This window comes from Nerophis lumbriciformis, linkage group LG08, assembly GCF_033978685.3.
Source record: "Nerophis lumbriciformis linkage group LG08, RoL_Nlum_v2.1, whole genome shotgun sequence".
NCBI lineage: Eukaryota > Metazoa > Chordata > Actinopteri > Syngnathiformes > Syngnathidae > Nerophis > Nerophis lumbriciformis.
This window is the reverse complement of record NC_084555.2, coordinates 38,933,326-38,960,961: the sequence shown is the minus strand read 5'-3', so window position 1 is coordinate 38,960,961 and position 27,636 is coordinate 38,933,326. Positions and strand designations below refer to the sequence as shown.

Sequence of the window (27,636 nt, the reverse complement as noted above, 5' to 3'; positions counted from 1 at the left end):
ACATGAAGTTAAGAGGCCATGCCATGAAGCTAATTTGATTTGATTGTAACTTTTCTACATAACCAAAATTGATAATGTATGTTGCTGTATGTATACTTTTGACCCAGCAGATTTGGTCACATTTTCGGTAGACCCATAATAATTTCATAAAAGAACCAAACTTCATGAATGTTTTTTGTGACAAACAAGTATGTGCTCCAATCACTCTATCACAAAAAAATAAGAGTTGTAGAAAATATTGGAAACTCAAGACAGCCATGATATTATGTCCTTCACAAGGGTATGTAAACTTTTGACCACGACTGTATGTATGTGTTTGTGTGTATACAGCATATGTGTGTATACACATTAATGTACTGTATATATGTACATATATTTATATATACATATACGTATGTGTATATATGTGTATATATACCAATGCAGATATATACATATGTATATATGTATGTATATGTATACATATACATATGTGTATATATACACATATTTAAATAAATATGTACAGTATATATATGTATGTATGTATGTAATAGATGTATACAGTTTTTGCAGTTTGATTTTGTGAGTCGTAAAAGGGTCATCAGGTGCATCTGTCAACAATAAAGGGAGCAAGACACTCTGATCTTGGCTCGTGAAACCCGAGTTTGGCCTTCTGTTTATCTACGAAAGTATACAACATGTAGTGGGAACAGTATAGTCAGGTTCTAACCTATATTTATTTTTAAAACATAATCTTTAAAAAAAAACAACCGGTGAAAAAAAACGTAGCGTAACAACCAAATTGAAAACAAGTCATAGTGGTCATTAATTAAGGAACGAGCTGGCGAATGCATGCACGAGTCTACAGCCAGACAAACACATGAGTGCAAAGTGAATCAATTATTCCAGTAAAAAGTGCTTTTCATAAGAGCAAAACGGCTCCCACTGAGTCCTGGCACGCATCTTCTCCAGCATAACGCTGCTAATCCAATAAGCTTGCTTACAAAAGGACAGTGTTTGACGTGAACGTACAATATTTCACACAAGGGCCAACATGTATTTTATAACTCCAAGGCATTAATGTTTGTCAGTCTTCACTTGCTGTTGGTTGCGTCCTTTCACCAGCCAGCATACACGGGCTCTGTATCACCTGGAATCCCATAGTAGCGGCCTTGAGGCCTCTCTTTACGTAACAATGGTGCTCGGGACACACTCAGCTCCCCATCAGTGTCTCTCATTTTGCGCAGAACCATTAGAATAATGAAGAGCAGGGCCACTGGATGCAAAACATAAGGATGCAATCAGGATCCACTAATAATGACAGCGTGACACACACAAGATTCTTATTTCTGCCTTTAACAAAACTATGCAGCTTCCTGTTGTACGTACCTCCGCCTCCAATAACCAACAAAGCGATGGTGACGGGGGCTAATTCACAAGTGTCCCCCGCTTTGCGAAAGAACGTTTCCATGCAGTAACCTGGGGCCAAGCTGCCCTGAGGACAGAAGGCATCGCTGGGGCAACGGATGGGATTCACGTCTGGACTCTGGAAAGGTTAATAAGTAAATTTTTTCAGCCACACTTTGGATGGCAACAATAGGCCCGATTCAAATTCGGCCATCTCAAAATTGCTAATGCTCCGTTTTGTTGAAACAATCCGAGAGAGTTTCTACGCGAGTCTAGGTATAGCTCTATGTTTACCATCACACTCGGTCCTCTTTTCTCTTAACCTTCAGTGATGGCACCACAAAAACACAAAAAAACAATTTAAAAAAGCACTTTTTTGAGTTAATCCTTTTTAACGGCCAGTAATAAACAAATAACCAAAATATATTAATGATAATAAATATTACCATATAATTTACCCTGACTGGGAATTGATCATTATTTGTGTGATGCATGGTGGGCCAAATGGGCCCAAGGTTTTGACGAAGACTTTCCACCCAAAATTAAATATGCTACCACTTTGGGGTGTTGCGACTTTTAATAATATAATATTTTTTTAATATGAGTTACCAATACAGGAACTGTTGTACAAGCTGTTATATGTGTATTACATATTATAACACAATTGTATTTTTTATATATAAAAAAATCATACTTGCCAACCCTCCCGAATTTTGCGGGAGACTCCCGAATTTCAGTGCTTCTCCCGAAAACCTCCCGATTTCCAGCTGGACAACTATATTGGGGGCGTGCCTTAAAGGCACTGCCTTTAGCGTCGTCCCTCAACTGAAAAGGAGACTATTATATATGTCTCCGTTATCCGTAGGTTTATCTATAACCCATAAAGTAGGCAGGCACGGAGCTATTTCTCAGCGTGTGTTTATTCCAGCCGGCACGTTAATACACTGACACAACATCCGGATTCCCATCATGCATTGCTTCAAAACTAGTTGTAATATCCAAAATTTCCAGCCGGACAAACAATATTGGGGGCGTGCCTTAAAGGCACTGCTTTTAGCGTCCTCTCACCTGAAAAGGAGACTATTATATATGTCTCCGTTATCCATAGGTTTAGCTATATAACCCATAATACGGTGGCCGAATGGATATACGGTAGTCACTCATGAACGGTCAGAGAAGCACAAGGCTGCATGATACTGCGGCAATGCAGTATTATGGGCCACCTTGCAAGCAACATTCCGTTCTCATTTGCGGATGTTTTCAACAAATCCGTGAAGGATATGTTCCCGGATTCAGAGATCGCTTGCCAGTACTCAAATGGCAGAACAAAAGCTATTCAAATAGTGAAAGATAAGTGTTTTTTTAAAGTAAGCAACAAGTACAGTACAGAACAACTGTGTTTTCATTACTGTTTACTGTACTAAATATATATATATATATATATATATATATATATATATATATATATATATATATATATATATATATATATATATATATATAAGAAATACTTTAATTTCAGTGAATTCTAGCTATAAATATACTCCTCCCCCTTAACCACGCCCCCCACCCCCCACCCACCCCCCAATTCTCCTGAATTCGGAGGTCTCAAGGTTGGCAAGTATGAAAAAAATAACTACAATGAAATACATCCATCCATCCATTTTCTACCGCTTATTCCCTTTGGGGTCGCGGGACAATGAAATACAAATATATTTAAATATTGTAAAAAAAATCTCGTTATGAAAAACATTTAAAATAAACATTTGTATATTACACTGAACAAAAATATAAACGCAACACTTTAGTTTTTGCTCCCATTTTTTATGAGTATAACTTTGACTTTATACACAAAATATCTATTCCTCTCAAATATTGTCCACAAATCTGTCTAAATCTGTGTTAGTGAGCACTTCTTCTTTTCCAAGATAATCCATCCCACCTCACAGGTGTGGCATATCAAGATGCTGATTAAGCAGCATGATTATTGCACAGGTCTGCCTTAGGCTGCCCACGATAAAAGGCCACTCTGAAATGTGTAGTTTTATCACACAGCACAATGCCACAGATGATTCAAGTTTTTAGGAAGCGTGCAGTTGGCATGCTGACAACAGGAATGTTCACCACAGCTTTTGTGCGTGACATAAATGTTCATTTTTCTACCATAAGCTGTCTCCGAAGCTGTTTCGAAAAATTTGTCAGTACATCCAACCGGCCTCACAACCGCTGACCACGTGTAACCACACCAGCACAGGACCTCCACATCCAGCAGGTGCACTTCCATGATCGTCTGAGACCAGCCACCCAGACAGCTGCTGCAAGAATTAGTTTGCATAACCAAACAATTTCTGCACAAACTGAGAAACTGTCTCAGGGAAGCTCATCTGCATGCTCGTCGCCCTCATCGAGGTCTCAACCTGACTGCAGTTCGTCGTCGTAACCAACATGAGTGTGCAAATGCTCACATTCGATGGCGTCTGGCATGTTGGAGAGGCGTTCTCTTCACGGATGAATTCTAGTTTTCACTGATCAGGACAGATGGCAGACAGCGTGTGTGGCGTTGTGTGAGAGAGCGGTTTGCTGATGTCAACGTTGTGAATCGAGTGGCCCATGGTGGGGGCGGGGTTATGGTATGGAAAACGAACGCAAGTGCATTTAATTGATGGCATTTTGAATGCACAGAGATATCATGACGAGATCCTGAGGCCCATTGTTGTGCCATTTACCTGAGATCATCACCTCATGTTGCAGCATGACAATGCATGGCCCCATGTTGCAAGGATCTGTGCACAATTCCTGGATGCTGAAAACCTCCCAGGTCTTGCATGGCCAGCATACTCACCGGACATGTTTGGGATGCTGTGGATCGGCGTATACAACAGCGTGTTCCAGTTCCTGCCAATGTCCAGCACCTTGGCACAGCCATTGAAGAGGAGTGGACCAACATTCCACAGGCCACAATCAACAACCTGATCAACTCTATGTAAAGGAGATGTGTTGCACTGTGTGAGGCAAATGGTGGTCACACCACATACTGACTGCTTTTCTGACCCCCCAGACCCTCAATAAAGCAAAACTGCACATTTCAGCGTGGCCTTTTGTCGTGGTCAGCCTAAGGCACACCTGTGCAATAATCATGCTGTTTAATCAGCATCTTGATATGCCACACCTGTGAGGTGGGATAGATTATTTTAGCAAAGGAAAATTGCTCACTAACACAGATGTAGACAGATTTGTGAACATTTGAGAGGAATAGGTATTTCGTTTTATAGCTCTTTGAGTTCAAAGAACAGAAAACAGTTTGTGGAAGTTAATAATTGGAAGTCTACCACAAGGATCAGTCCTTGGACCAGTACTGTTTCTCATGTACGTCAATGATATTACCATGGTTTCCAAACTGTTTAAGTGTATTTTATTTGCGGACAACACAACCCTATTTTATTCAGGACAAAATATTACAGATGTGTTAGAGGTGGTTGAAAAAGAATTCATCAAAATTTTAAAATGGTTTAATGTTAATAGATTATTCTTGAATACTAGTAAAACAAAATGTCTGATTGTTTGCAGTAGTAGGAAAAGTGTGGATGGCTCTTATGTCGAAGAAGTTGAGATTCAAAGAACACAAGAGATTACGTTTTTGGGTGTTATGATTGATGAACATTTGTCATGGAAATGTACATATTAATGATACAAAGTATCTAAAACTATTTGCTATTTTACACAAAGTGAAGGAATTGCTAAATCAAAAAGCATTGTATATTTAGTATACTTCACTGATTGTTCCATATCTAACATACTGTTTTGAAGTGCGGGGTACTGCCTGTAAAACATATCTATATCCAATCTTCCTTCTGCACAAAAGAGCTGTAATGCTGCAATGCATACAGGGAACCCACAAACCCAATATTCAAACAGTTAAACGTATTCAAATTTCATGAACTGGCAGAGTATAATATCCTAAAAATAATTTTCATGCAACAATTCTACCAAACAACATTCAAAACAGATTTGTAAAAAGAGAAAGTAATTATAATTTTTAGGGACCAGAAATCTTTAATAAATCTAGATTTAGAACATTTGATAATGGAAAGAAGTATTTCAATCAGAGGTGTTAGTTTATGGAGCAAACTTGACAGTGGAATAAAACAGTGTAAATCTCTTTTTTATTAAAAAAAATAAAAAATCATGATGATGAAAAGATATGACTGAGTATATTTACTTCTTCATTATTAGTTTACTTGTTGTAAAATGAAAATATGTCTTGGTAGTCGCCAACATTGAAAGTCAATTGTTGTATTTGTAAAAATAGAAGGCATTCATTTTTTTATTTCTTTCTGCTCCTTTTCATTCATATTTTACTTTAATGTTATGTTGATTTATTTATTTTAATTGTATTCCTTTGTTTGATTTTGTATGAATGAAATAGGCAAATGAACATTCTGAACTGAACTCTTGAAGAATGGGTGCAATAACAAAAGTGTTGCGATTATATTTTTGTTCAGTATACATATGAGTGCTCCAAAAAATCGATACACATACGAATGTTATTTATTTCGATTCTAAATCATGATTTTCAAGAATAAATAAAAAAAAATAATAAAAAAAAATCATTATAAATTTCAAAAATATGTTTTTTTAGGCTATCCTCATGCTTACTCGCTGCGCATATATGTCACACATCAGCAACCAAGAGGCGCTTTTGTAACCTCTAACCTGTTTTGAAAACGTTCTTTTATTATTTCATACAAAATAATATATTGCGAGAATTGGTTGGAATCGAGAGTCGTTTCAAGAATTGATTCAGAATCAAATCCTCACCCAATGAATCGGAATCATAATGTGAGTTGTAGTGTGATTCCCCCCTTTTATGTATTTTTTATATACTTTTGGTATCATATATCTCTTATGATTCTGTGCGTGTAAATCAAAGATCATTTTGTTTCCCAAAACAAATGTTCCGAAATTATATATGTCATTTATTTCCTATACCGTTTGTACTCATTAGGATATCAGGTGACTTTGTGGGAGAAGAAGGGGCATCCTGGATTGGTCACCAGACAATTACAGGGCACAGGTATGTAGATTATTCCTTATGTCTTGCATGAATGGAAAAAACTATAATTAAAAAAAACTTTTGAAGATTGGATGTGCAGTGGGATTCACTGAGGTATTTCTATTTTTTTGCTAAAGATCAGTATTTTTGCTCTTGTATTGGATATCATTGCATTGTGCAGAAGATGTTAATGTGGTAGACTGTGTGAAGTACTTACTGGACAGTAGTGGTTCTCTGGGCAGACGTCACAGTTCTCTTGGCCCCAGTGAATCTGGAAGGATCCACTGCTGCAGATCTGACACATCGTCTGATGGCGAGGCTTGTGCATGCCTGTCCAAAAGCACATCACCAGTATATTTATGCACATACTTGCCAACCTTGAGACCTCCGATTTCGGGAGGTGGGTGGGTGGGGGGGCGTGGTGGAGGGGCGTGGTTGGGGGCGTGGCTAAGAGAGGAGGAGTATATTTACAGCTAGAATTCACCAAGTCAAGTATTTCATATATATATATATATATATATATATATATATATATATATATATATATATATATATATATATATATATATATAAGAAATACTTGACTTTCAGTGAATTCTAGCTATAAATATATATTTATTTTATTGTATATATATATATATATATATATATACATAAAAGAAATACTTGAATTTCAGTGTTCATTTATTTACACATATACTTGTTGAGTTAAGGGTTGAATTGTCCATCCTTGTTCTATTCTCCGTCACTATTTTTCTAACCATGCTGAACACCCTCTCTGATGATGCATTGCTGTGTGGCACGCACAAAAGTGCTTTCATCAAATGCACTAGATGGCAGTATTGTCCTGTTTAAGAGTGTCACAACATTGCTGTTTACAGCAGACGAACTGCTTTACGGTAGACCAAAACGTGACTGCTGTTGTTGTGTGTTGTTGCCACGCTGGGAGGACGTTAATGAAACTGCCTAACAATAAACCCACATAAGGAACCAAGAACTCGCCCTCCATCATTCTACAGTTATAACGTCATTGGGCAGGCACACCGTTTATATTGTGAAAGAGCAGACTCAGGTCCATGTGGACCTGAGTCCGCCTGAATTTCGGGAGATTTTCGGGAGATAATTTGTCCCGGGAGGTTTTCGGGAGAGGCGCTGAATTTCGGGAGTCTACCGGAAAATCCGGGAGGGTTGGCAAGTATGTTTTTGCAGGACCAATGAGAGCCGTGTTGTTTTAAACCATACCTGGCCGACATGGTGTGCACTCTTTAGCTGCAGACTGGAGCGCTTCTGACCCTCCAGGACAGATCTGGCAAAGGGAGCAACCAGAGGAGCTGTCGGGTTGGGGGGGAAGACACATGTTTAGGATTGTTGATCAAATACTCTGAAGAGTAGAGAACTCAGGACACGTTCGGGTGTGTTCTCTAAGAAGCTATTTCAGGCATATTGACAGTGATGGGCAAGCTACTTGGAAAACGTAGTAAGCTAATCTACAAGTTACTCTCGATTAAATGTAGCTAGACTACAGGGGATGCTATACCCGGAGAATTGTAGCAAGCTACACGGCAAAAGTAGCTTGCTACATCAAAGCTACATTTAACAAAATGTATAGCTATGGGCCCACATGTATAACTGAGAGTGTACAAACGGACCCAATGGTACATTACTATTAACTATCTGTCATTTAGCTGAGGACACCCTACAGCAACCTCTAGGGGTCCTCGCACCCCACTGTATGTATTTATTTTAGTTTGCCTTTTCTTTGGCCCACCCACATAATGTTATTAATTTTCTCTATTTATATTATGACAAAAACAACAATGCCTTGTGTGTTGTTTTTGGAACAGTTGGTAATAGTTATGTGCAGTAAAACTTTTCATGAACTCAACTCACCTTAATGTGTGTTCCTAAATGTGCGTTGGACGTCTTATATGAATAGAGCTATTATGATTTTGGTTTACAGAGTAAACAACTAAAAACTAAGGTTTTGGGCATTGTTTTCTTCAAACACGTACATTTGTCTAAATGTGGTCAAGAACACGCATTGTTGTGGGTTTCCTTGACATCGTCTTCATCACTAAATGAAAAATCTAATGTGCGGGAGAGAATCACACTGCCATTTTTAAGTATGTTTTTTCTTTTGAGTGGTCAGTTTGACGCGTCCCTCTGTCTCCGACTCCCTCGTCGTCATGTGACATGAGTGTCTATTATGATTTTGCTTCCTGGTTTCGATGACCTGCCTTGTCTTGCCTCTGATTGGCCAGTCCGTAATGTTTCGCCCTAACCCTAGCCAATTGTGACTCATCATACAAACACCAACCAATCATCATGGATTTTCTCCGTATGTCTGGATGTTCTCAATTATCCAGGTCATTGTACTTTCTCCATATTTTTTGGGGCCTGGATTCACACTCCATTGTTTCTCTTTGTAGCTTGTACCTTTGATATAAGCTACCTAGTTACATGGGTCTAAAGATAGCTAAGCTAAAGAACAAGCTACTAGTTAAAAAAGTAGATAGGCTACCGCCAAGCTACTGGAAAACGTAGTTAAGCTACATAGCTTAGCTACATGTAGCTTGTTATTGCCCATCACTGCATATTGAAGCATGTGATGCTCTTAACTGTGAAGCACTGAGGCCGATCTTCACACTCATTTTTACATTTTAAAAGGCAGAGACATTAAGATCGGCAACCTACTTGCAATAACTCCCTTGTGCACACGGTGAACAGGAAGTGGAACTGTGCAGTGATGAGAAGAAACCTAAAAGGGGCACAATTACAGTTAGCACAAAACTGCATTGGAAAACATTGGAAAACACTTTTGGATCAAAAACCCCACCTGGGGAGCAACTTGAACATCGGTCTGCTCCAGTGTTGTTGTTAAAGGACCCAGGAAGGCAGGGAAGACACAATGGACTTCCAGTGAAACTGTACAACAAGAACAACAGCAATGCATTACAATCTATGAGTCATACAGGACTGTTTTATGGGGTGCCGAATGTAAAAATTAGATCACAATTTTATCACTGTTCTCACAATCTTATTACTTTTCTCACATCTAGCTAATTTTCTTCACATTTGAGTTAGGAATGAAATGGTGAATATAAATGGTGAATCTACATATTACATCTTAAAGTTAAATCAAAATAGTCAATATGACTATAATTATTAAATCTACATGTTAAATATAAATATAAATGCTCCAGTCTCTTATGTGTTGCTTTTCCATCTTCCATCTTCATTCTTTCTCCTGAATGCACATCCACTTCCATATCACGCAATCAGATATGTGGGCTTGTCTTTACACGCTGAAAGGCACAGTGGGTATCTGCTCATTGTTTAAATATTCAGCTTTACACTTTCCGAGACATTTAGGTTTAACATTTAGGTAAATATTTACCATTCATAATTAACATTTACAGTATATTCATATTTAACATTTAAATTTCCATTCAACAATAATATTTAATAATATTTAGTTTTAAATTTAACATTTAGATTTAGATTTAACACTTACCATTATAATTAGATTAACATTTAGATTTAAAATGTAACAATTAGATTTAAAATGTAACATTTATAATTAGATTTAACATTTAAACTCAACACTTCGTTTTTAAATTTGGATTTAGCATTTGGATTTAACATATTTATATTTAACATTTTCCATTTATATTTAAAAGTTATATTTAACATTTATGTTTATATTCATTTATAATTAAATATTCAAAATATTATATTTATATTATGCATTAATGGTTTGGATTTTTGTATTTAACATTTATTCTTTAAAATTAAACATTTATACTCAACATTTATAATTAACATGTATATTTGACATTCAGATTTAACATTTATATTTAGATGTAACATTTACATTTAGATATAGCAAGTGGAGGAGTTCAAGTACCTCGGAGTCTTGTTCACGAGTGGGGGAAGAGTGGATCGTGAGATCGACAGGCGGATCTGTGCGGCGTCTTCAGTAATGCGGACGCTGTATCGATCCGTTGTGGTGAAGAAGGAGCTGAGCCGGAAGGCAAAGCTCTCAATTTACCGGTCGATCTACGTTCCCATCCTCACCTATGGTCATGAGCTTTGGGTCATGACCGAAAGGACAAGATCACGGGTACAAGCGGCCGAAATGAGTTTCCTCCGCCGAGTGGCGGGGCTCTCCCTTAGAGATAGGGTGAGAAGCTCTGTCATCCGGGGGGAGCTCAAAGTAAAGCCGCTGCTCCTCCACATCGAGAGGAGCCAGATGAGGTGGTTCGGGCATCTGGTCAGGATGCCACCCGAACGCCTCCCTAGGAAGGTGTTTCGGGCACGTCCGATCGGTAGGCGGCCACGGGGAAGACCCAGGACACGCTGGGAAGACTATCTCTCCCGGCTGGCCTGGGAACGCCTCGGGATCCCCCGGGAGGAGCTGGACGAAGTGACTGGGGAGAGGGAAGTCTGGGCTTCCCTGCTGCTGCCCCCGCGACCCGACCTCGGATAAGCGGAAGAAGATGGATGGATGGATGGATATAGCATTTGGATTCACCATTTAATTTTTACCTCAAATGTGAAGAAATTGAGCTAAATGTGAAAAAAAATTGTAAATGTGAAAAAAGTGAGCTAAATGTGAAAAAACTACTATAAATGTGAGAAAAGTGAGCTAAATAATCCAAATATATCGTATAGAAAAGTGTGATTGGTACATTCGGCAACCTATACCCATAGGGCTAGATGGTTATTCTGTCATGTATTTTTCACAATTACAACATATCTTTCCAATTTCATGGTAAATCAACCATAACAATCATGTGTAATCTAACAAAAATGTAATATTTATTTGTAATACCTAAATTTATCGAACACATTCAACACAATTTTATATCTCGGTCCATGTTTGTAGGCTCAATAATAAATGAAGTAAATGCTCAAGTAAATAATGCCTTTTGACTGTCAAACTAAACTATTATCATCCAAAATATGTAGGATAATGTGATATAAACTAATCAAGTATTTAATATGACTGTGTGAAAATGAGCTAACATAGCTTTACGTTTTCATATATATATATATATATATATATATATGTGTGTATATATATATATATATACAATATATATATATATATATACATACACATATGTATACACGTGTGTATATATATATATATATACACATATACACATATATATTTACATATACACATATATACATACACACACACACACATATACATATATATATATATATATATATATATATATATATATATATATATATACATATATACATACACATATGTATACACATGTATATATATATACACATATACACATATATATTTACATATACACATATATACATACACACACACACACACATATATATATATATATATATATATATATATATATATATATATATATATATATATATATATATATATATATATAATTTACATGCAGTTGGCTTTCAGCCCTCGACCAAATTTTTCTAGCCCTGGTATATATACTGTGTGTATATATATATATATATATATATATATATATACATACACATATGTATACACATGTATATATATATATATACACATATACACATATATATTTACATATACACATATATATATATACATATACATACATAGATACATACATACACACACACACACACACACACATATATATATATATATATATATATATATATATATATATATATATATATATATATATATATATATATATATATATATACACATACATATATTTACATGCAGTTGGCTTTCAGCCCTCGACCACATTTTTTCTAGCCCAATGCGGCCCACAGGGCAAAATATTAGGCCATCGCTGCATTAGACACTGTCCCCCTTTTTTTTTTTTTAAATAAATGAATTGTATAGGCTACTGTACACAATAATTCATAACACTGCGCTGAGTTAAATACAAAATACAAATTGGAAAAAAGAAGAAAAAAACAGTACTGGACTTTGTGGCATAGAAATGCAGAATCACGAGCAATCCTACTTTGTGTAGAAGCCCTGCCGGCATGGGAGGCACTGCTGTTGTCCAGACAGCGGTTGGTAGAAGCCAATAGTGCATGGCAGACAGGCTCCAGGAACTAGACAGAGCCCAGGCTCGGTGCAGCATGCACAGAGCAGTGTGCCTTAGGATGTGGATAAGCAGGGTTCAGCCTCCACTCTTTAGTAGTACATTATGACACATGTACAGAAACAGTACCAACTCACTATTGTCGTACTGTGATCCGGGTGCACAAGGCTCACAGTTGGAAGTGTTTAATGCAGAGCAGCTGGAGGTGGTGGTGCTGAGTGGAGCAGGGGTTGGCGTCACAGCAGTGCCGTTCTCCACCAGGGTGCTGGCGAGGGCCGCAGGAGTGGGTGTGGTCTGACTCAGCACCATGCCTACAACATAAATATGGTGTGACTGTGACTACATAACTATTTGTTTGGTCTAACATGGACGGGGAAGTCAATGATTCATTTGACCAGAAGGTGACTTCTGTGAAAGAGAATTTAATCTTACGTAGTGTTTTAGACATGCTTTTACAATAGAACAGTGACAACCAAGCCAAATATTATTTCATCTGCCAGGCCCGACAGCAAGATGTATTTGTTTAATCATTCAGTACAGTTGGCACAGGTGTGCAAGGTAAGTGTTTCTCATGCATGTGTGGGAAGTCGGGTAAGGGTTGAAGCAATGTTAATTTTGTTGACTAATAATTAGTGATGCTACTTGGAAAATGTAGTAAACTAAGATACTATTTACTCTGGATTAAATGGAGCTAAAATGCAGGAGAAGTAATTCCCAGAGGATTGTAGCAAGCTACATGGACCCCCATTTGAAAAGATACACCAGGGACCTCCATAAGAGAAGATTTACAGATATTATAGCAGTGATTATCATCCCCCTTTTAATTGCAAGGACCCCCAGTTTGACATGCATTAAGCTACAAACCCCCATTTAATGGCATTCCATAACCACTCTAACTCTAACCACTAGGCCTACTCGGTGGCCTAGTGGTTAGAGTGTCCGCCCTGAGATCGGTAGGTTGTGAGTTCAAACCCCGGCCGAGTCATACCAAAGACTATAAAAATGGGAGCCATTACCTCCCTGCTTGGCACTCAGCATCAAGGGTTGGAATGGGGGGTTGAATCACCAAAAATGATTCCCGGGCGTGGCCACTGCTCCCCTCACCTTCCAGGGGGTGAACAAGGGGATGGGTCAAATGCAGAGGACAAATTTCACCACACCTAGTGTGTGTGACAATCATTGGTACTTGAACTTAACTTTAAATATGGCCAAGTACCGGTACAGTAGACACATTATTGTGGGTTTCCTGGACGTGGTCTTCATCACTAAAGGAAAAATCTGCACAGAAAATCCCTCTGCCATCTTCAAGTAGGTTTCTTTCTTTTTGAGTTGTCAGCTTGAAGCTTCTCTCTGTCTCTGACTCCCTCGTCATCATGTGGCAAGTGCATGTGTCAGTCTGTCATGATTTTGCTTCCTGGTTTTGATGACCTGCCCTATCTTGCCTGGGATTGGCCAGTCCCTAATGTTTTGCATTAACCTTAGCCAATCGTGACTCATCATTTGTAAAAACAACCAATTATGTATTTTGTCATACGTACACCAACCAATCATCATGGATTATCTCCATATTGGGCGTTGCAGTCCATTTTCCTTCTTTGTACCTTTGATGTCAGCTACCTCGGTACATGGGTCTAAAAATAGCGAAGATACAGGAATCGCTACGCTACCGCCACACTACTGCGAAATGTAGTTAAGCTCCGTAGCGTCTCTACTTGTAGCGAGCTACTGCCCATCACCAATGTTCCCTCTAATTTTTCATGTGTGTGAGCAAACGCAAAAAGTCCCTGAGCATTCAGTGGAGCCCATGTGAGCAACATCAGACGTGCACACTGTGGCTACACCAGCAGCACACCTGTCCCAAACTTGACTAAATAACAAGTTCAATCTCCATCCATCCATCCATTTTCTACCGCTTGTCCCTTTCGGGGTCGCTGAAGCCTATCTCAGCTGCATTCGGGCGAAAGGCGGGGTACACCCTGGACAAGTCCCCACCTCATCGCAGGGCCAACACAGATAGACAGACAACATTCTCTTATTATTATAATCAAATGACAGCAGTCATTTACATGAGGTTATTTTCTAATATAAGTGTTTAGGCCCACTTACAATGACAATAACAAAAAATATTGTTTTTCATGAACTGTGTACTTGTATTGTTTGTCTGTGTGGAGGTCCTGCTTTGGAAATAATTTGTACCCCTTTCAGACATTGCATTTAATTCCCATTACAACATTCACATGTTGCACAATGAGATGTAAGCAGGGGATCATGTGTACATTCCTGCAACTTCCTGTTTGTAAAAAATATATTTTTATTAGTATGTATTTAATATACTAACAGCATTTCATGATTAATATTTATAAATTAAGATTCCTAATAAATGACACGAGAATAAGCACACATTTGATTGGTAAATCATAGTGTAACGACCCGGAATGACACTTTGTGTGTGGTGTTGGAGTTGTCCGACTTTTTGTGTGGCTGTAAACGCATCACTGGCTAAGTGCCATATGTGCATGTGTTGGCGCAAGTGAGAAAGAGCGAGCGGCTGCTGTTGATATAACAAAGTTGCTTTTGGTCTGGTTTGTACTGCAGAAAATGACCAGTTTTGCTAGATATAATTTTTTTTACTAATGTTTTGGTTATGTGTTTATGGCCGACAATAAAGAGTTTTGCTCAGTAAAGTGATCGATGGAATTAATGTCCTCAAAGCGTCTCGACAGACATTACGATATTTGAACAATGATGACGAAAACTGTTTTCTCTGTCGTGTCCGTGTCGTGTCAAAAATTGTTATGAGCTTAGTTTTTTATTTGATTTTGTGCGTGGCATAGATTTGCCGTGCGCAGAGGACACTTGAGCAGTGCGCAATTGCACGAACGTTGCCCATCACTGCTAATCATTTTAATTATTATTACTTTAATTATTGTCAACAAGCCTGCTCAGTGGCCTAGTGGTTAGAGTGTCCGCCCCGAGATTGGTGGGTCGTGAGTTCAAACCCCGGCCGAGTCATACCAAAGACTATAAAATTGGGACCCATTTCCTCCCTGCTTGGCACTCAGCATCAAGGGTTGGAATTGGGGGTTAAATCACCAAAATGATTCCCGAGCGCGGCCAACGCTGCTGCTCACTACTCCCCTCACCTCCCAGGGGGTGGAACAAGGGGATGGGTCAAATGCAAAGTGTAATTTCACCACACCTAGTGTGTGTGTGTGACTATCAGTGGTACTTTAACTTTAACCTATTTTCCTTGACTAATAATAATCATAATCAAAACAAATGCACGTTGACTAAGACAATGACGAATTTAACTGACATTATAGTCAACGAATAAAAGCAAAACAAAAATGATGACAGACACTAAGTCTAATCAGTTAATTACTGATTACTGATACTGTGTATCCAATCACAGCTCTTAAACAGCGCATGAGAAAGGGTCGGAAGTGAGTTACATAGGAGAGCCAATCAGATGCTTTTCTTTTTGATGATAAGAAAGTTGGAATTTTCACCAAAACTGTATGCATTTAATAGTTTCCACCTTGTAATATGCTTACACGGGTGATAATGAGCAAAGGACTAAAGTCGACTAAATGTACTGTAATTTCAGTTGACTGAAATTACATTGTTAAATTTAGTCGATTAAAACAAAATCAATTTGGATGACTAAAATATGAGTAAAAATGAGTAGCATTTTTCTGTGCCACACTGTTATGCTGGTGCTGAGGGTGCTTTCCGCCACATATTTGGATGCATGGAGCTCTCAGAGTTGTTAGTCAGTGGGAAGCATTATCAGCACTTTGCTACAGTGCTTGTAAGTGATGAGGAAGAACCCTTAAATTGGAGCATTTTGTGCAAATTTCGATAAAAGGGATGCTTTTATGTTACAATTAAACTGTTACTGCCTGCCCCAGATTGCAAGTGGTGAGAGTCCCAAAGTTTCTAAACTTCCCCTCCAAAAAGTAATGTATTATGTTATCAACATTATCATCTTTGTATAGTATTATTTTCATTTAATTGTGGCATGCGCACAATAACACTGACATTCTATAAGCTACAATACAATGCTGTGGCTAATTTAAGATTTTGTCTGGGTTCATAAGCTTCACATTCTGCCAATAAATTTAGCCTTGTCACATCAGACCAATGAACCAGTCACAGTGGACCAATGAAAGTGTTCACATTAAATCAAATGCACTCACGCTGTTACAGAATTCAGTCAGCCATTTAACGTGTTATGGACTTACCCTCCTCAAGACACGACAAAATGCACACAACACCATCCCAAAGCAGAAAACTAAGACTTTGCCATCGAAAAAAAAGAAAAAGAGCCGCTGCAAGTAACGGAAAGCCACCACAACTCGGGCCCTGAAAGGCCATACCACCACGTGCCAATATAGAAGGCGTAAGCCCAGGGCCAAAGAGAGAAAACGGACGATGCAACCCTTAGTCCCCTCAACTGCGTCACCGAAGAAGATGTCACTCTCCGGTAGGCTGTGTAGTGCATACTGTCTTGTGTTGGACTTGTTAATACCTGTGTAAATGTGTGTACACCTGCAGCTAACAGACGTGTGCGGCCAGAATACAGTCATTCCTCGTTTATCGCTGTTAAATGGTTCCAGACATGACCGTGATGTATACATTTCTGCACAGGAGAATTAATTAATTACAAATCAAATATTTTCATAGTTAGAGCAAAAAAACTGTTTATGACCATTTAGATACATTCTTCAACTTTATGAGAGCCTTCTAGACATGGAATAACACCGAGTCACCTTTACACTCTTAATCCGATATAGTAATGCTACCCATGGCCGAGCCAATCAGTGGCCACGATACTGATTGGTTTGGTCACCCCTAGTGGCCAATACTAGTGTAGTATTGATATTTTTAGTTTATTTAGCTATTTATATGTTGTAAATGCTTATTTTAGTAAAATATGCTTTAAAAAGCGTCTTATTATAATTTGTTCTACATTTAAAACACTTCCTTGGAGTCTACATAACATGTTATGTTGGTTCTTTGTTCCAAATTTTGCATAGATTATAATTTACAGACCATCTTCAAACCGCTTTCTGACCGTCTCTTCAGAATGCTCCGCTTTGTAGGTGGTCTTATTTACGTGCCTCCACTTCGACTGTGTCTTCTCCCTGTCAGCCATGTTGTTGTTTTTAGCGCGTCCATATGGAGTATATTGACAGATATAAGTTAGAACTATACGCTATTTTTTATTAGAAATGGAGAGAAATGTACAAGCCAGTCTGCCCCACAAGAAGAGGATAGAGAAAAAGAAGCTTATTGACTACAGACTAGTCACGCAAAGCGCTTCACGTAAATCTCTACAATATATTAGAGATATCCACTGGCGTCACACTTGGAAAAAACATCACAAATTGGGCAAATTCCAAACGGCTCTTTGATGAAGTAGGAAGGAAGGCAAGATTGTTTTATAGATCTCCCTGCCGTGCCTCTATGGTTTGATTTCACATTTTCAAGACTTCTATGGAAATGCAAGAACCGAGACTCAGATTTCCCTCGCCCGGACGTGGGTCACCGGGGCCCCCCTCCGGAGCCAGGCCCGGAGGTGGGGCACGATGGCGAGCGCCTGGTGGCCGGGCCTGTCCCCATGGGGCCCGGCCGGGCACAGCCCGAAGAGGCAACGTGGGTCCCCCCTCCAATGGGCTCACCACCCATAGCAGGGGCCATAAAGGTCGGGTGCAATGTGAGCTGGGCGGTAGCCGAAGGCAGGGCACTTGGCGGTCCGATCCTCGGCTACAGAAGCTAGCTCTTGGGACGTGGAACGTCACCTCGCTGGGGGGGAAGGAGCCTGAGCTAGTGCGCGAGGTAGAGAAGTTCCGGTTGGATATAGTCGGACTCACCTCGACGCACAGCAAGGGCTCTGGAACCAGTTCTCTCGAGAGGGGCTGGACTCTCTTCCACTCTGGCGTTGCCAGCAGTGAGAGGCGACGGGCTGGGGTGGCAATTCTTGTTTCCCCTCGGCTCAGAGCCTGCATGTTGGAGTTCAACCCGGTGGACGAGAGGGTAGCTTCCCTCCGCCTTCGGGTGGGGGGACGGGTCCTGACTGTTGTTTGCGCTTACGCGCCAAACAGCAGCTCAGAGTACCCACCCTTTTTGGATTCACTCGAGGGAGTACTTGAGAGTGCTCCCCCGGGTGATTCCCTCGTTCTACTGGGGGACTTCAACGCTCATATTGGCAACGACAGTGAAACCTGGAGAGGCGTGATTGGGAAGAATGGCCGCCCGGATCTGAACCCAAGTGGTGTTTTGTTATTGGACTTTTGTGCCCGTCACGGATTGTCCATAACGAACACCATGTTCAAGCATAAGGGTGTCCATATGTGCACTTGGCACCAGGACACCCTAGGCCGCAGTTCCATGATCGACTTTGTAGTTGTGTCATCGGCTTTGCGGCCTCATGTTTTGGACACTCGGGTGAAGAGAGGGGCGGAGCTTTCTACCGATCACCACCTGGTGGTGAGTTGGCTGCGATGGTGGGGGAGGATGCCGGACAGACCTTGCAGGCCCAAACGCATTGTGAGGGTTTGCTGGGAACGTCTGGCAGAGTCTCCTGTCAGAGAGAGTTTCAATTCCCACCTCCGGAAGAACTTTGAACATGTCACGAGGGAGGTGCTGGACATTGAGTCCGAGTGGACCATGTTCCGCACCTCTATTGTCGAGGCGGCTGATTGGAGCTGTGGCCGTAAGGTAGTTGGTGCCTGTCGTGGCGGTAATCCTAGAACCCGTTGGTGGACACCGGCGGTGAGGGATGCCGTCAAGCTGAAGAAGGAGTCCTATCGGGTTCTTTTGGCTCATGGGACTCCTGAGGCACCGGACAGGTACCGACAGGCCAAGCGGTGTGCGGCTTCAGCGGTCGCGGAGGCAAAAACTCGGACATGGGAGGAGTTCGGGGAAGCCATGGAAAACGACTTCCGGACGGCTTCGAAGCGATTCTGGACCACCATCCGCCGCCTCAAGAAGTGGAAGCAGTGCACTACCAACACCGTGTATGGTGCGGATGGTGTTCTGCTGACCTCGACTGCGGAAGTTGTGGATCGGTGGAGGGAATACTTCGAAGACCTCCTCAATCCCACCAACACGTCTTCCTATGAGGAAGCAGTGCCTGGGGAATCTGTGGTGGGCTCTCCTATTTCTGGGGATGAGGTTGCTGAGGTAGTTAAAAAGCTCCTCGGTGGCAAGGCCCCGGGGGTGGATGAGATCCGCCCGGAGTTCCTTAAGGCTCTGGATGCTGTAGGGCTGTCTTGGTTGACAAGACTCTGCAGCATCGCGTGGACATCGGGGGAAGTACCTCTGGATTGGCAGACCGGGGTGGTGGTTCCTCTCTTTAAAAAGGGGAACCGGAGGGTGTGTTCTAACTATCGTGGGATCACACTCCTCAGCCTTCCCGGTAAGGTCTATTCAGGTGTACTGGAGAGGAGGCTACGCCGGATAGTCGAACCTCGGATTCAGGAGGAACAGTGTGGTTTTCGTCCTGGTCGTGGAACTGTGGACCAGCTCTATACTCTCGGCAGGGTCCTTGAGGGTGCATGGGAGTTTGCCCAACCAGTCTACATGTGCTTTGTGGACTTGGAGAAGGCATTCGACCGTGTCCCTCGGGAAGTCCTGTGGGGAGTGCTCAGAGAGTACGGGGTATCGGACTGTCTGATTGTGGCGGTCCGCTCCCTGTATGATCAGTGTTCAGAGCTTGGTTCGCATTGCCGGCAGTAAGTCGGACACGTTTCCAGTGAGGGTTGGACTCCGCCAAGGCTGCCCTTTGTCACCGATTCTGTTCATAACTTTTATGGACAGAATTTCTAGGCGCAGTCAAGGCGTTGAGGGGATCCGGTTTGGTGGCTGCAGGATTAGGTCTCTGCTTTTTGCAGATGATTTGGTCCTGATGGCTTCATCTGGCCAGGATCTTCAGCTCTCACTGGATCGGTTCGCAGCTGAGTGTGAAGCGACTGGGATGAGAATCAGCACCTCCAAGTCCGAGTCCATGGTTCTCGCCCGGAAAAGGGTGGAGTGCCATCTCCGGGTTGGGGAGGAGATCTTGCCCCAAGTGGAGGAGTTCAAGTACCTCGGAGTCTTGTTCACGAGTGAGGGAAGAGTGGATCGTGAGATCGACAGGCGGATCTGTGCGGCGTCTTCAGTAATGCGGACGCTGTATCGATCCGTTGTGGTGAAGAAGGAGCTGAGCCGGAAGGCAAAGCTCTCAATTTACCGGTCGATCTACGTTCCCATCCTCACCTATGGTCATGAGCTTTGGGTTATGACCGAAAGGACAAGATCACGGGTGCAAGCGGCCGAAATGAGTTTCCTCCGCCGGGTGGCGGGGCTCTCCCTTAGAGATAGGGTGAGAAGCTCTGTCATCCGGGGGGAGCTCAAAGTAAAGCCGCTGCTCCTCCACATCGAGAGGAGCCAGATGAGGTGGTTCGGGCATCTGGTCAGGATGCCACCCGAGCGCCTCCCTAAGGAGGTGTTTAGGGCATGTCCGACCGGTAGGAGGCCACGAGGAAGACCCAGGACACGTTGGGAAGACTATGTCTCCCGGCTGGCCTGGGAACGCCTCGGGATCCCCCGGGAGGAGCTGGACGAAGTGGCTGGGGAGAGGGAAGTCTGGGCTTCCCTGCTTAGGCTGCTGCCCCCGCGACCCGACCTCGGATAAGCGGAAGAAGATGGATGGATGGATGGATGGATTTTCAGGACTTAAACAGATCCCAAATACACAAAAACATGTACCAATAGGTAAGAAAGGTTGGTTTTGCATAATAGGTTCCTTTTAAAAAATACATCCCCAACAAATCTGGGATGTGGTGAAGCCACAATATTTGAAGCGCAATGTGGTGAGGGACAAAATAACATTTGCGGGTGTGGCGTATAAACAAGTGCGCTTTATAGCCTGGAAATTTCTGTATTGTTTATGAAGTTTATTTTTAACCGTGTCTAAAAAAAAAAATAGCGGTGTTCCAAGATATATACTTAAATATTTCGAAAGATACATTTGGATTATTTTGTAGAGGATCGTGAATGGAGGGTTTAATTTGCAATTAAAAGAGAACGCCTCCACAAACCAAAAGAAAATAGGTTATAAATGTGACAGTGGAACAACATTTATGCAATGTTTACACCAGAGTATATCTAATATGTATTGCTTACACCACAGGGAAGTGTGTTACATGTACATTTAAATCATCATAGGTCCCTTTTAGGGTCTGACATGTTTCAGGCCATAGCTTAGGGCTGGGCGATATGGTCTTTTGTTAATATCTCGATATTTTTAGGCCATGTCACGATACACGATATATATCTCGATATTTTGCCTTGAATTAACACTTGATGCATATAATCACAGCAGTATGATGATTCTATGTGTCTACATTAAAACATTCTTCTTCATACTGCATTAATATATGCTACTTTTAAACTTTCATGCAGAGAGGGAAATCACAACTAAGTCAATTTACCAAAAGTGTATTTATTAAACAGCTATTAAGCAGTGGCACAAACATTCATGTCATTTCAAAACAGAAAGTGCAAGATTGTCAGAGACATTTTAAAACAAGCTATTAGTGCAATTTTGTGCATGATGTCACTAAGATGACATTTCAAAACAACACTAAATTAAAGTGCACTTTTTGTACAGAACGCCACTACAACATTTTAAAACAAATAAAGTGCACTTTTGTGCATGATGTCACACAATATATTTCAAATACTGTCAAATAAAAATGAGCTGCATAATAGGAAATCAAATAGTGTATGTCCTTCGCTATGTGGTAGGTTCCTGCGGACGTTATCTCCTTCTGTTGTTGACTATTTTTTTCATACGGTGTTGATGTGGAAATGGAAGATACCAGGCTGAATTGGGTCAGTGCTGGTTGCTTGGGCATATTGTTGGGTGTGGCACCGGCCGGAGATGTTGAAATGCAGAGTTTCAAGCACTCCTTATTCTCTAGCGGTTGACTTTTCAAATGATGCTACACATTAGCAGTGGTGCTACTTTTTGTAGCAACGCTTTTGCAGCATACTTGACATATTACGGTTGTCTGTTCAACATCTTCCCGCTTGAAGCCAAACCACCGCCGGACGATGGACACCGTGCAGTTTTTCTTGAGAATAAATTCTTCTTCCTCCATTTATTACCAGATTTGCACCTTCTCTCTCTCTCGTATTACCACTCGCACCGCTCCGCTAGCACTACCTGCCACAGCTAACGTTACCATACTGCTACCTCTCTGCTCGGCGAGGGCGTATGATGTTGCACACGCGACAGTATGTGACGTATGTAAGAAGGTGCGCTTGTTTTATTGCTCTGTGAGAAGGAGAGACAAGAAAGAGTGAGAAACGCCTGTAGTGTAATGCCCGCAGCTAAAAGCAACTGCGTGAGAACGTATAATCGAATACTCACGATATAGTCATTTTCTATATCGCAGAGACAAACCCGCAATATATCGAGTATATTCGATATATCGCCCAGCCCTACCAAAGCTCTAGCTACTTTATTACAATGTTGATATTTTTCAATAAAATGAAACCTCTTCAATATAGGGTTAGTGTTAGGGTGAGGCCAGCAGGTAAATAAGTAAACCACAATGATGTTAGTTTCTCGTTGGATGTTGGATATTCTCCTCTGTAGTTCAAGCTGCAGTTCATCCCGGACTACTCTCTCATGGTGCGGAAGCTTGCAAAAACTGCCGCGCTTATTATACTTAGGGACCGTCAATAAATTAATATTGTGTTGAAAAGAGTTTGTTAAAATGTATATATTTTAATGTTTTTTTTTCAAATCTAAGTTTATTTGGGTTTAATTAAAAATTCTAACAGAAAAATCATGGCTTTTTTCAATGTCGTCCAGGTCGTGTGACCTATAGAAAGTGAATTCCACTTGATATTAGTAGTGCTAGCTTTGTAGTAGCATGCATACCCTTTTGTTTTCGAATTTGAGCGGCTTCCTCCCACCTCCAAAGACATGCACCTGGGGATAGGTTGATTGGCAACACTAAAAAATTGGCCCTAGTGTGTGAATGTTGTCTGTCTATCTGTGTTGGCCCTGCGATGAGGTGGCGACTTGTCCAGGGTGTACCCCGCCTTCCGCCCGATTGTAGCTGAGATAGGCTCCAGCGCCCCCCGCGACCCCGAAGGGAATAAGCGGTAGAAAATGGATGAAATATATATTAGGGTTTTATATACAATTTTAATATTACAAATCCTGGCTTTTTTTTCCCAATAGCTTCTAAATCATGTGACCTTGGAACTTCATTTCACTTGATATTAGTAGTGCTAGCTATGTAATAACATCAATGCCGTTTTTATTTCAAATTTGACTTTTACAAGATTTTATATTATTTTTTAAATATTAACAAGTAATGGCTTTTATTTTTTAAGTAGCTTCTGGTCATGTGATCTAGAAACTTAGTTTCCACTTGATTTTAGTACAGTACTGCTATCCTTTGTATGATGCACACCTTTTTTAAATATATTTTTTGTATTAGTTATTAAAGGCCTACTGAAATGCGATTTTCTTATTCAAACGGGGATAGCAGGTCCATTCTATGTGTCATACTTGATCATTTCGCGATATTGCCATATTTTTGCTGAAAGGATTTAGTAGAGAACATCAATGATAAAGTTTGCAACTTTTGGTCGCTGATAAAAAAGCCTTGCCTGTACCGGAAGTAGCAGACGAGTAGCGTGACGTCACAGGTTGTGGAGCTCCTCACATCCGCACATTGTTTACAATCATGGCCACCAGCAGCGAGAGCGATTCGGACCGAGAAAGCGACGATTTCCCCATTCATTTGAGCAAGGATGAAAGATTCGTGGATGAGGAAAGTGAGAGTGAAGGACTAGAGGGCAGTGGGAGCGATTCAGATAGGGAAGATGCTGTGAGAGGTGGGTGGGACCTGATATTCAGCTGGGAATGACTAAAACAGTAAATAAACACAAGACATATATATACTCTATTAGCCACAACACAACCAGGCTTATATTTAATATGCCACAAAATAATCCCGCATAACAAACACCTACCCCTCCTGTCCATATAACCCGCCAATACAACTCAAACACCTGCACAACACACTCAATCCCACAGCCCAAAGTACCGTTCACCTCCCCAAAGTTCATACAGCACATATATTTCCCCAAAGTTACGTACGTGACATGCACATAGAGGCACGCACGTACGGGCAAGCGATCAAATGTTTGGAAGCCGCAGCTGCATGCGTACTCACGGTACCGCGTCTGCTATCCAACTCAAAGTCCTCCTGGTAAGAGTCTCTGTTGTCCCAGTCCTCCACAGGCCAATGGTAAAGCTTGACTGTCATCTTTCGAGAATGTAAACAATGAAACACCGGCCGTGTTTGTGTTGCTGATTTCGGCCGCAATACACCGCTTCCCTCCTACAGCTTTCTTCTTTGCTGTCTCCATTGTTCGTTGAACAAATTGCAAAAGATTCACCAACACAGATGTCCAGAATACTGTGGAATTTTGCGATGAAAACAGACGACTTAATAGCTGGCCACCATGCTGTCCCAAAATGTCCTCTACAATCCGTGACGTCACGCGCAGACATCATCATACCGAGACGTTTTCAGCAGGATATTTCGCGCAAAATTTAAAATTGCACTTTAGTAAACTAACCTGGCCGTATTGGCATGTGTTGCAATGTTAAGATTTCATCATCGATATATAAACTATCAGACTGCGTGGTCGGTAGTAGTGGGTTTCAGTAGGCCTTTAAGTTACGTTGTTTTTTTCAATAGCTTCTTTGTCATGTGACTTATAGAAACCTAATTCCACTTGACATAAGTACTGTTAGCCTTGCAGTATCATGCACATCTGTCTTCAATTTTGAGTATAATAGCATTTTCTAATGTTAAAAATTGTGGCTTTTCAAAAAATAACTTCTAAGTCATGAGACCAAAGAATTTATTTCCACTTCATATAAGCACAGTTTGTGTTGTAGTATCATGCACACCTTTTTTATTTTCAAATTTGAGTTTCAAAACAATTTATATCCAAAGGGACAAGCGGTAGAAAATGGATGGATGGATGTTTTTTCCCCAATTCATTCTAGGCTATTTGACTTAGAACTTTAATTTCACTTGATATTAGTAGCGCTTGTAGTATAAACTTTTTTTATTGAAAAAAAATGTTTAATAGGATTTCTTATGAATTTTCAATATTACATAAAAAAAACTAATTTAAAAAAGAACATTTATGCACGATACTACAAGGCTAGTACTACTAATCCATCCATCCATTTCTACCGCTTGCCCCTTTTGGTGTCACGGTGCGCTAACCACTGTTCCACGGTGCGCTAACCACTGTTCCACCGTGCTGCCCAGCACTACTGATCCATCCATTTTCTACCGCTTGTCCCTTTCAGGGTTGCGAGGGTTGCTGGAGCCTATCCCAGCTGCATTCGGGCGGAAGGCCGGGTACACCCTGGATAAGTCGCTACCTAATCGCAAGGCAGCACTACTGATAAGTGGAAATAAGTTTGTATAAGTCACATGACTCAGAAGCTATTGAAAGAGAACATGATTTTTAGTACTAACAATGTATATCAAATTTAATGGAATTCAAATTTGAAAAAATAATATAGGAGACACATATCTTCAACACAATGGTAAGTATAAACGACCTTGAGAGAGCAGTAGTGCAAACATCCAACGTAGAACCAACTTGAAGAAGTAAATGAGTAAGACAAGAGGGCACATTGTGTGAGTAATCACATTAGCCATATGCTTGGGAGCTATGAGTAGGAGCCATCTTCCTCAAGAAAAGGACTTATTCAGAAGGAGGGGGTCATGTGATTTTAATCCGAGGCTGCATTTCTGCCAAATGAAAGACATGTTCATAACCACAAATGTGACATTCCTGCAAGGAATAATGAGTTTGAGGTACAAATAAGTAATGCGGAAAAGCAACACGTGTATTAATTCTCGGTATAATAATGACAGAAATGTATAGTGTCTAAAATCCGATCTGAATTGTAACACAATTGAAGTATTCCTAAGTATAGTATGGTAGGAATAATGACTCACCAAAGAGGCAAAGGGCAGAGACGACGAGCAGAGGAGCCATCCTCCTTTAATGGTCCTCAACTCTTCTCCTGACTAACTTCATCTACAGCATCTCTTGCTTGACAAATCACAGACAAACTTTTGTTTTTTTTTTCCTCAAAAAAAAAAAGAGAAGGACGTCAGTGAAGCGGTGGGCGGTACCTCTGCGTCATGTGACAAAATACACATGTGATTTTGCTTTTCGAGGGGGGAAAAAAAATAGTAGGAAAACCAGTCAAATGCAGCTTGTTTTTTCACAAGGCCTCTGCTTAAGTGCAGCAAAACAAATCGATTGTCAATGCTGCAACATGACTGTTACACTTTTCACTCTTAAACAAGCTTCAAGACAAACAGAATAATCCAAGGAAAACTTTTCTTTCTTAACTACACAAACACATGCATGGTTTATTTTGTGCTGGAATGAGTCATTATGCATACTTGCCAACCCTCCCGGATTTTCCGGGAGACTCCCGAAATTCAGCGCCTCTCCCGAAAACCTCCCGGGACAAATTTTCTCCCGAAAATCTCCCCAAATTCAGGCACACAATATAAACAGCGTACCTGCCCAATGCCGTTATAACTGTAGAATGATCGAGGGCGAGTTGTTGGTTTCTTATGTGGGTTTATTGTTAGGCAGTTTCATTAACATCCTCCCAGCGCGGTTACAACACACAACAACAGCAGTCACGTTTTTGTCTACTGTAAAGCAGTTCGTCTGCCATAAACAGCAATGTTGTGACACTCTTAAACAGGACAGTACTGCCATCTAGTGCATTTGATGAAAGCACTTTTGCGTGCCACACAGCAATGCATCATCAGAGAGGGCGTTCAGCATGGTTAGAAAAATAGTGACAAATAGAACAAGGATGGACAATTCAACCCTTAACTCAACAATGAGTAGATGAGTGTTATGTGTGTGTATATGTGTAAATAAATGAACACTGAAATTCAAGTATTTCTTTTATTTATATATATATATATATATATATATATATATATATATATATATATATAT

At 40.7% G+C, this 27,636-nt stretch overlaps 1 protein-coding gene across 1 annotated transcript; it reads right to left on the bottom strand.

Annotated features, from left to right (window-relative positions):
• Nucleotides 1-699: 699 nt before the first annotated feature.
• Nucleotides 700-26,735, bottom strand: LOC133611309 (uncharacterized). The gene is made up of 9 exons (XM_061968006.2): nucleotides 26,604-26,735; nucleotides 12,675-12,848; nucleotides 12,454-12,592; nucleotides 9,279-9,367; nucleotides 9,137-9,200; nucleotides 7,685-7,773; nucleotides 6,660-6,772; nucleotides 1,372-1,528; nucleotides 700-1,258 (listed from the first exon to the last, which is right to left on the bottom strand). The coding sequence occupies exons 1-9, from the start codon at nucleotides 26,641-26,643 to the stop codon at nucleotides 1,101-1,103; spliced, it is 1,023 nt and encodes a 340-aa protein (XP_061823990.1). The 5' UTR covers nucleotides 26,644-26,735; the 3' UTR covers nucleotides 700-1,100.
• Nucleotides 26,736-27,636: the final 901 nt, after the last annotated feature.

Bases quoted from the DNA above. Each gene is read 5' to 3' on its own strand.
- LOC133611309 (XM_061968006.2), bottom strand. From the start codon at position 26,643: ATGGCTCCTCTGCTCGTCGTCTCTGCCCTTTGCCTCTTTG. The intron at 12,593-12,674 runs GTGAGTTGGTAC...CCACATCCTAAG, and splicing joins CGGATCACAGTACGACAATA to GCACACTGCTCTGTGCATGC. The intron at 9,201-9,278 runs GTGGGGTTTTTG...TGCCCCTTTTAG, and splicing joins ATGTTCAAGTTGCTCCCCAG to GTTTCTTCTCATCACTGCAC.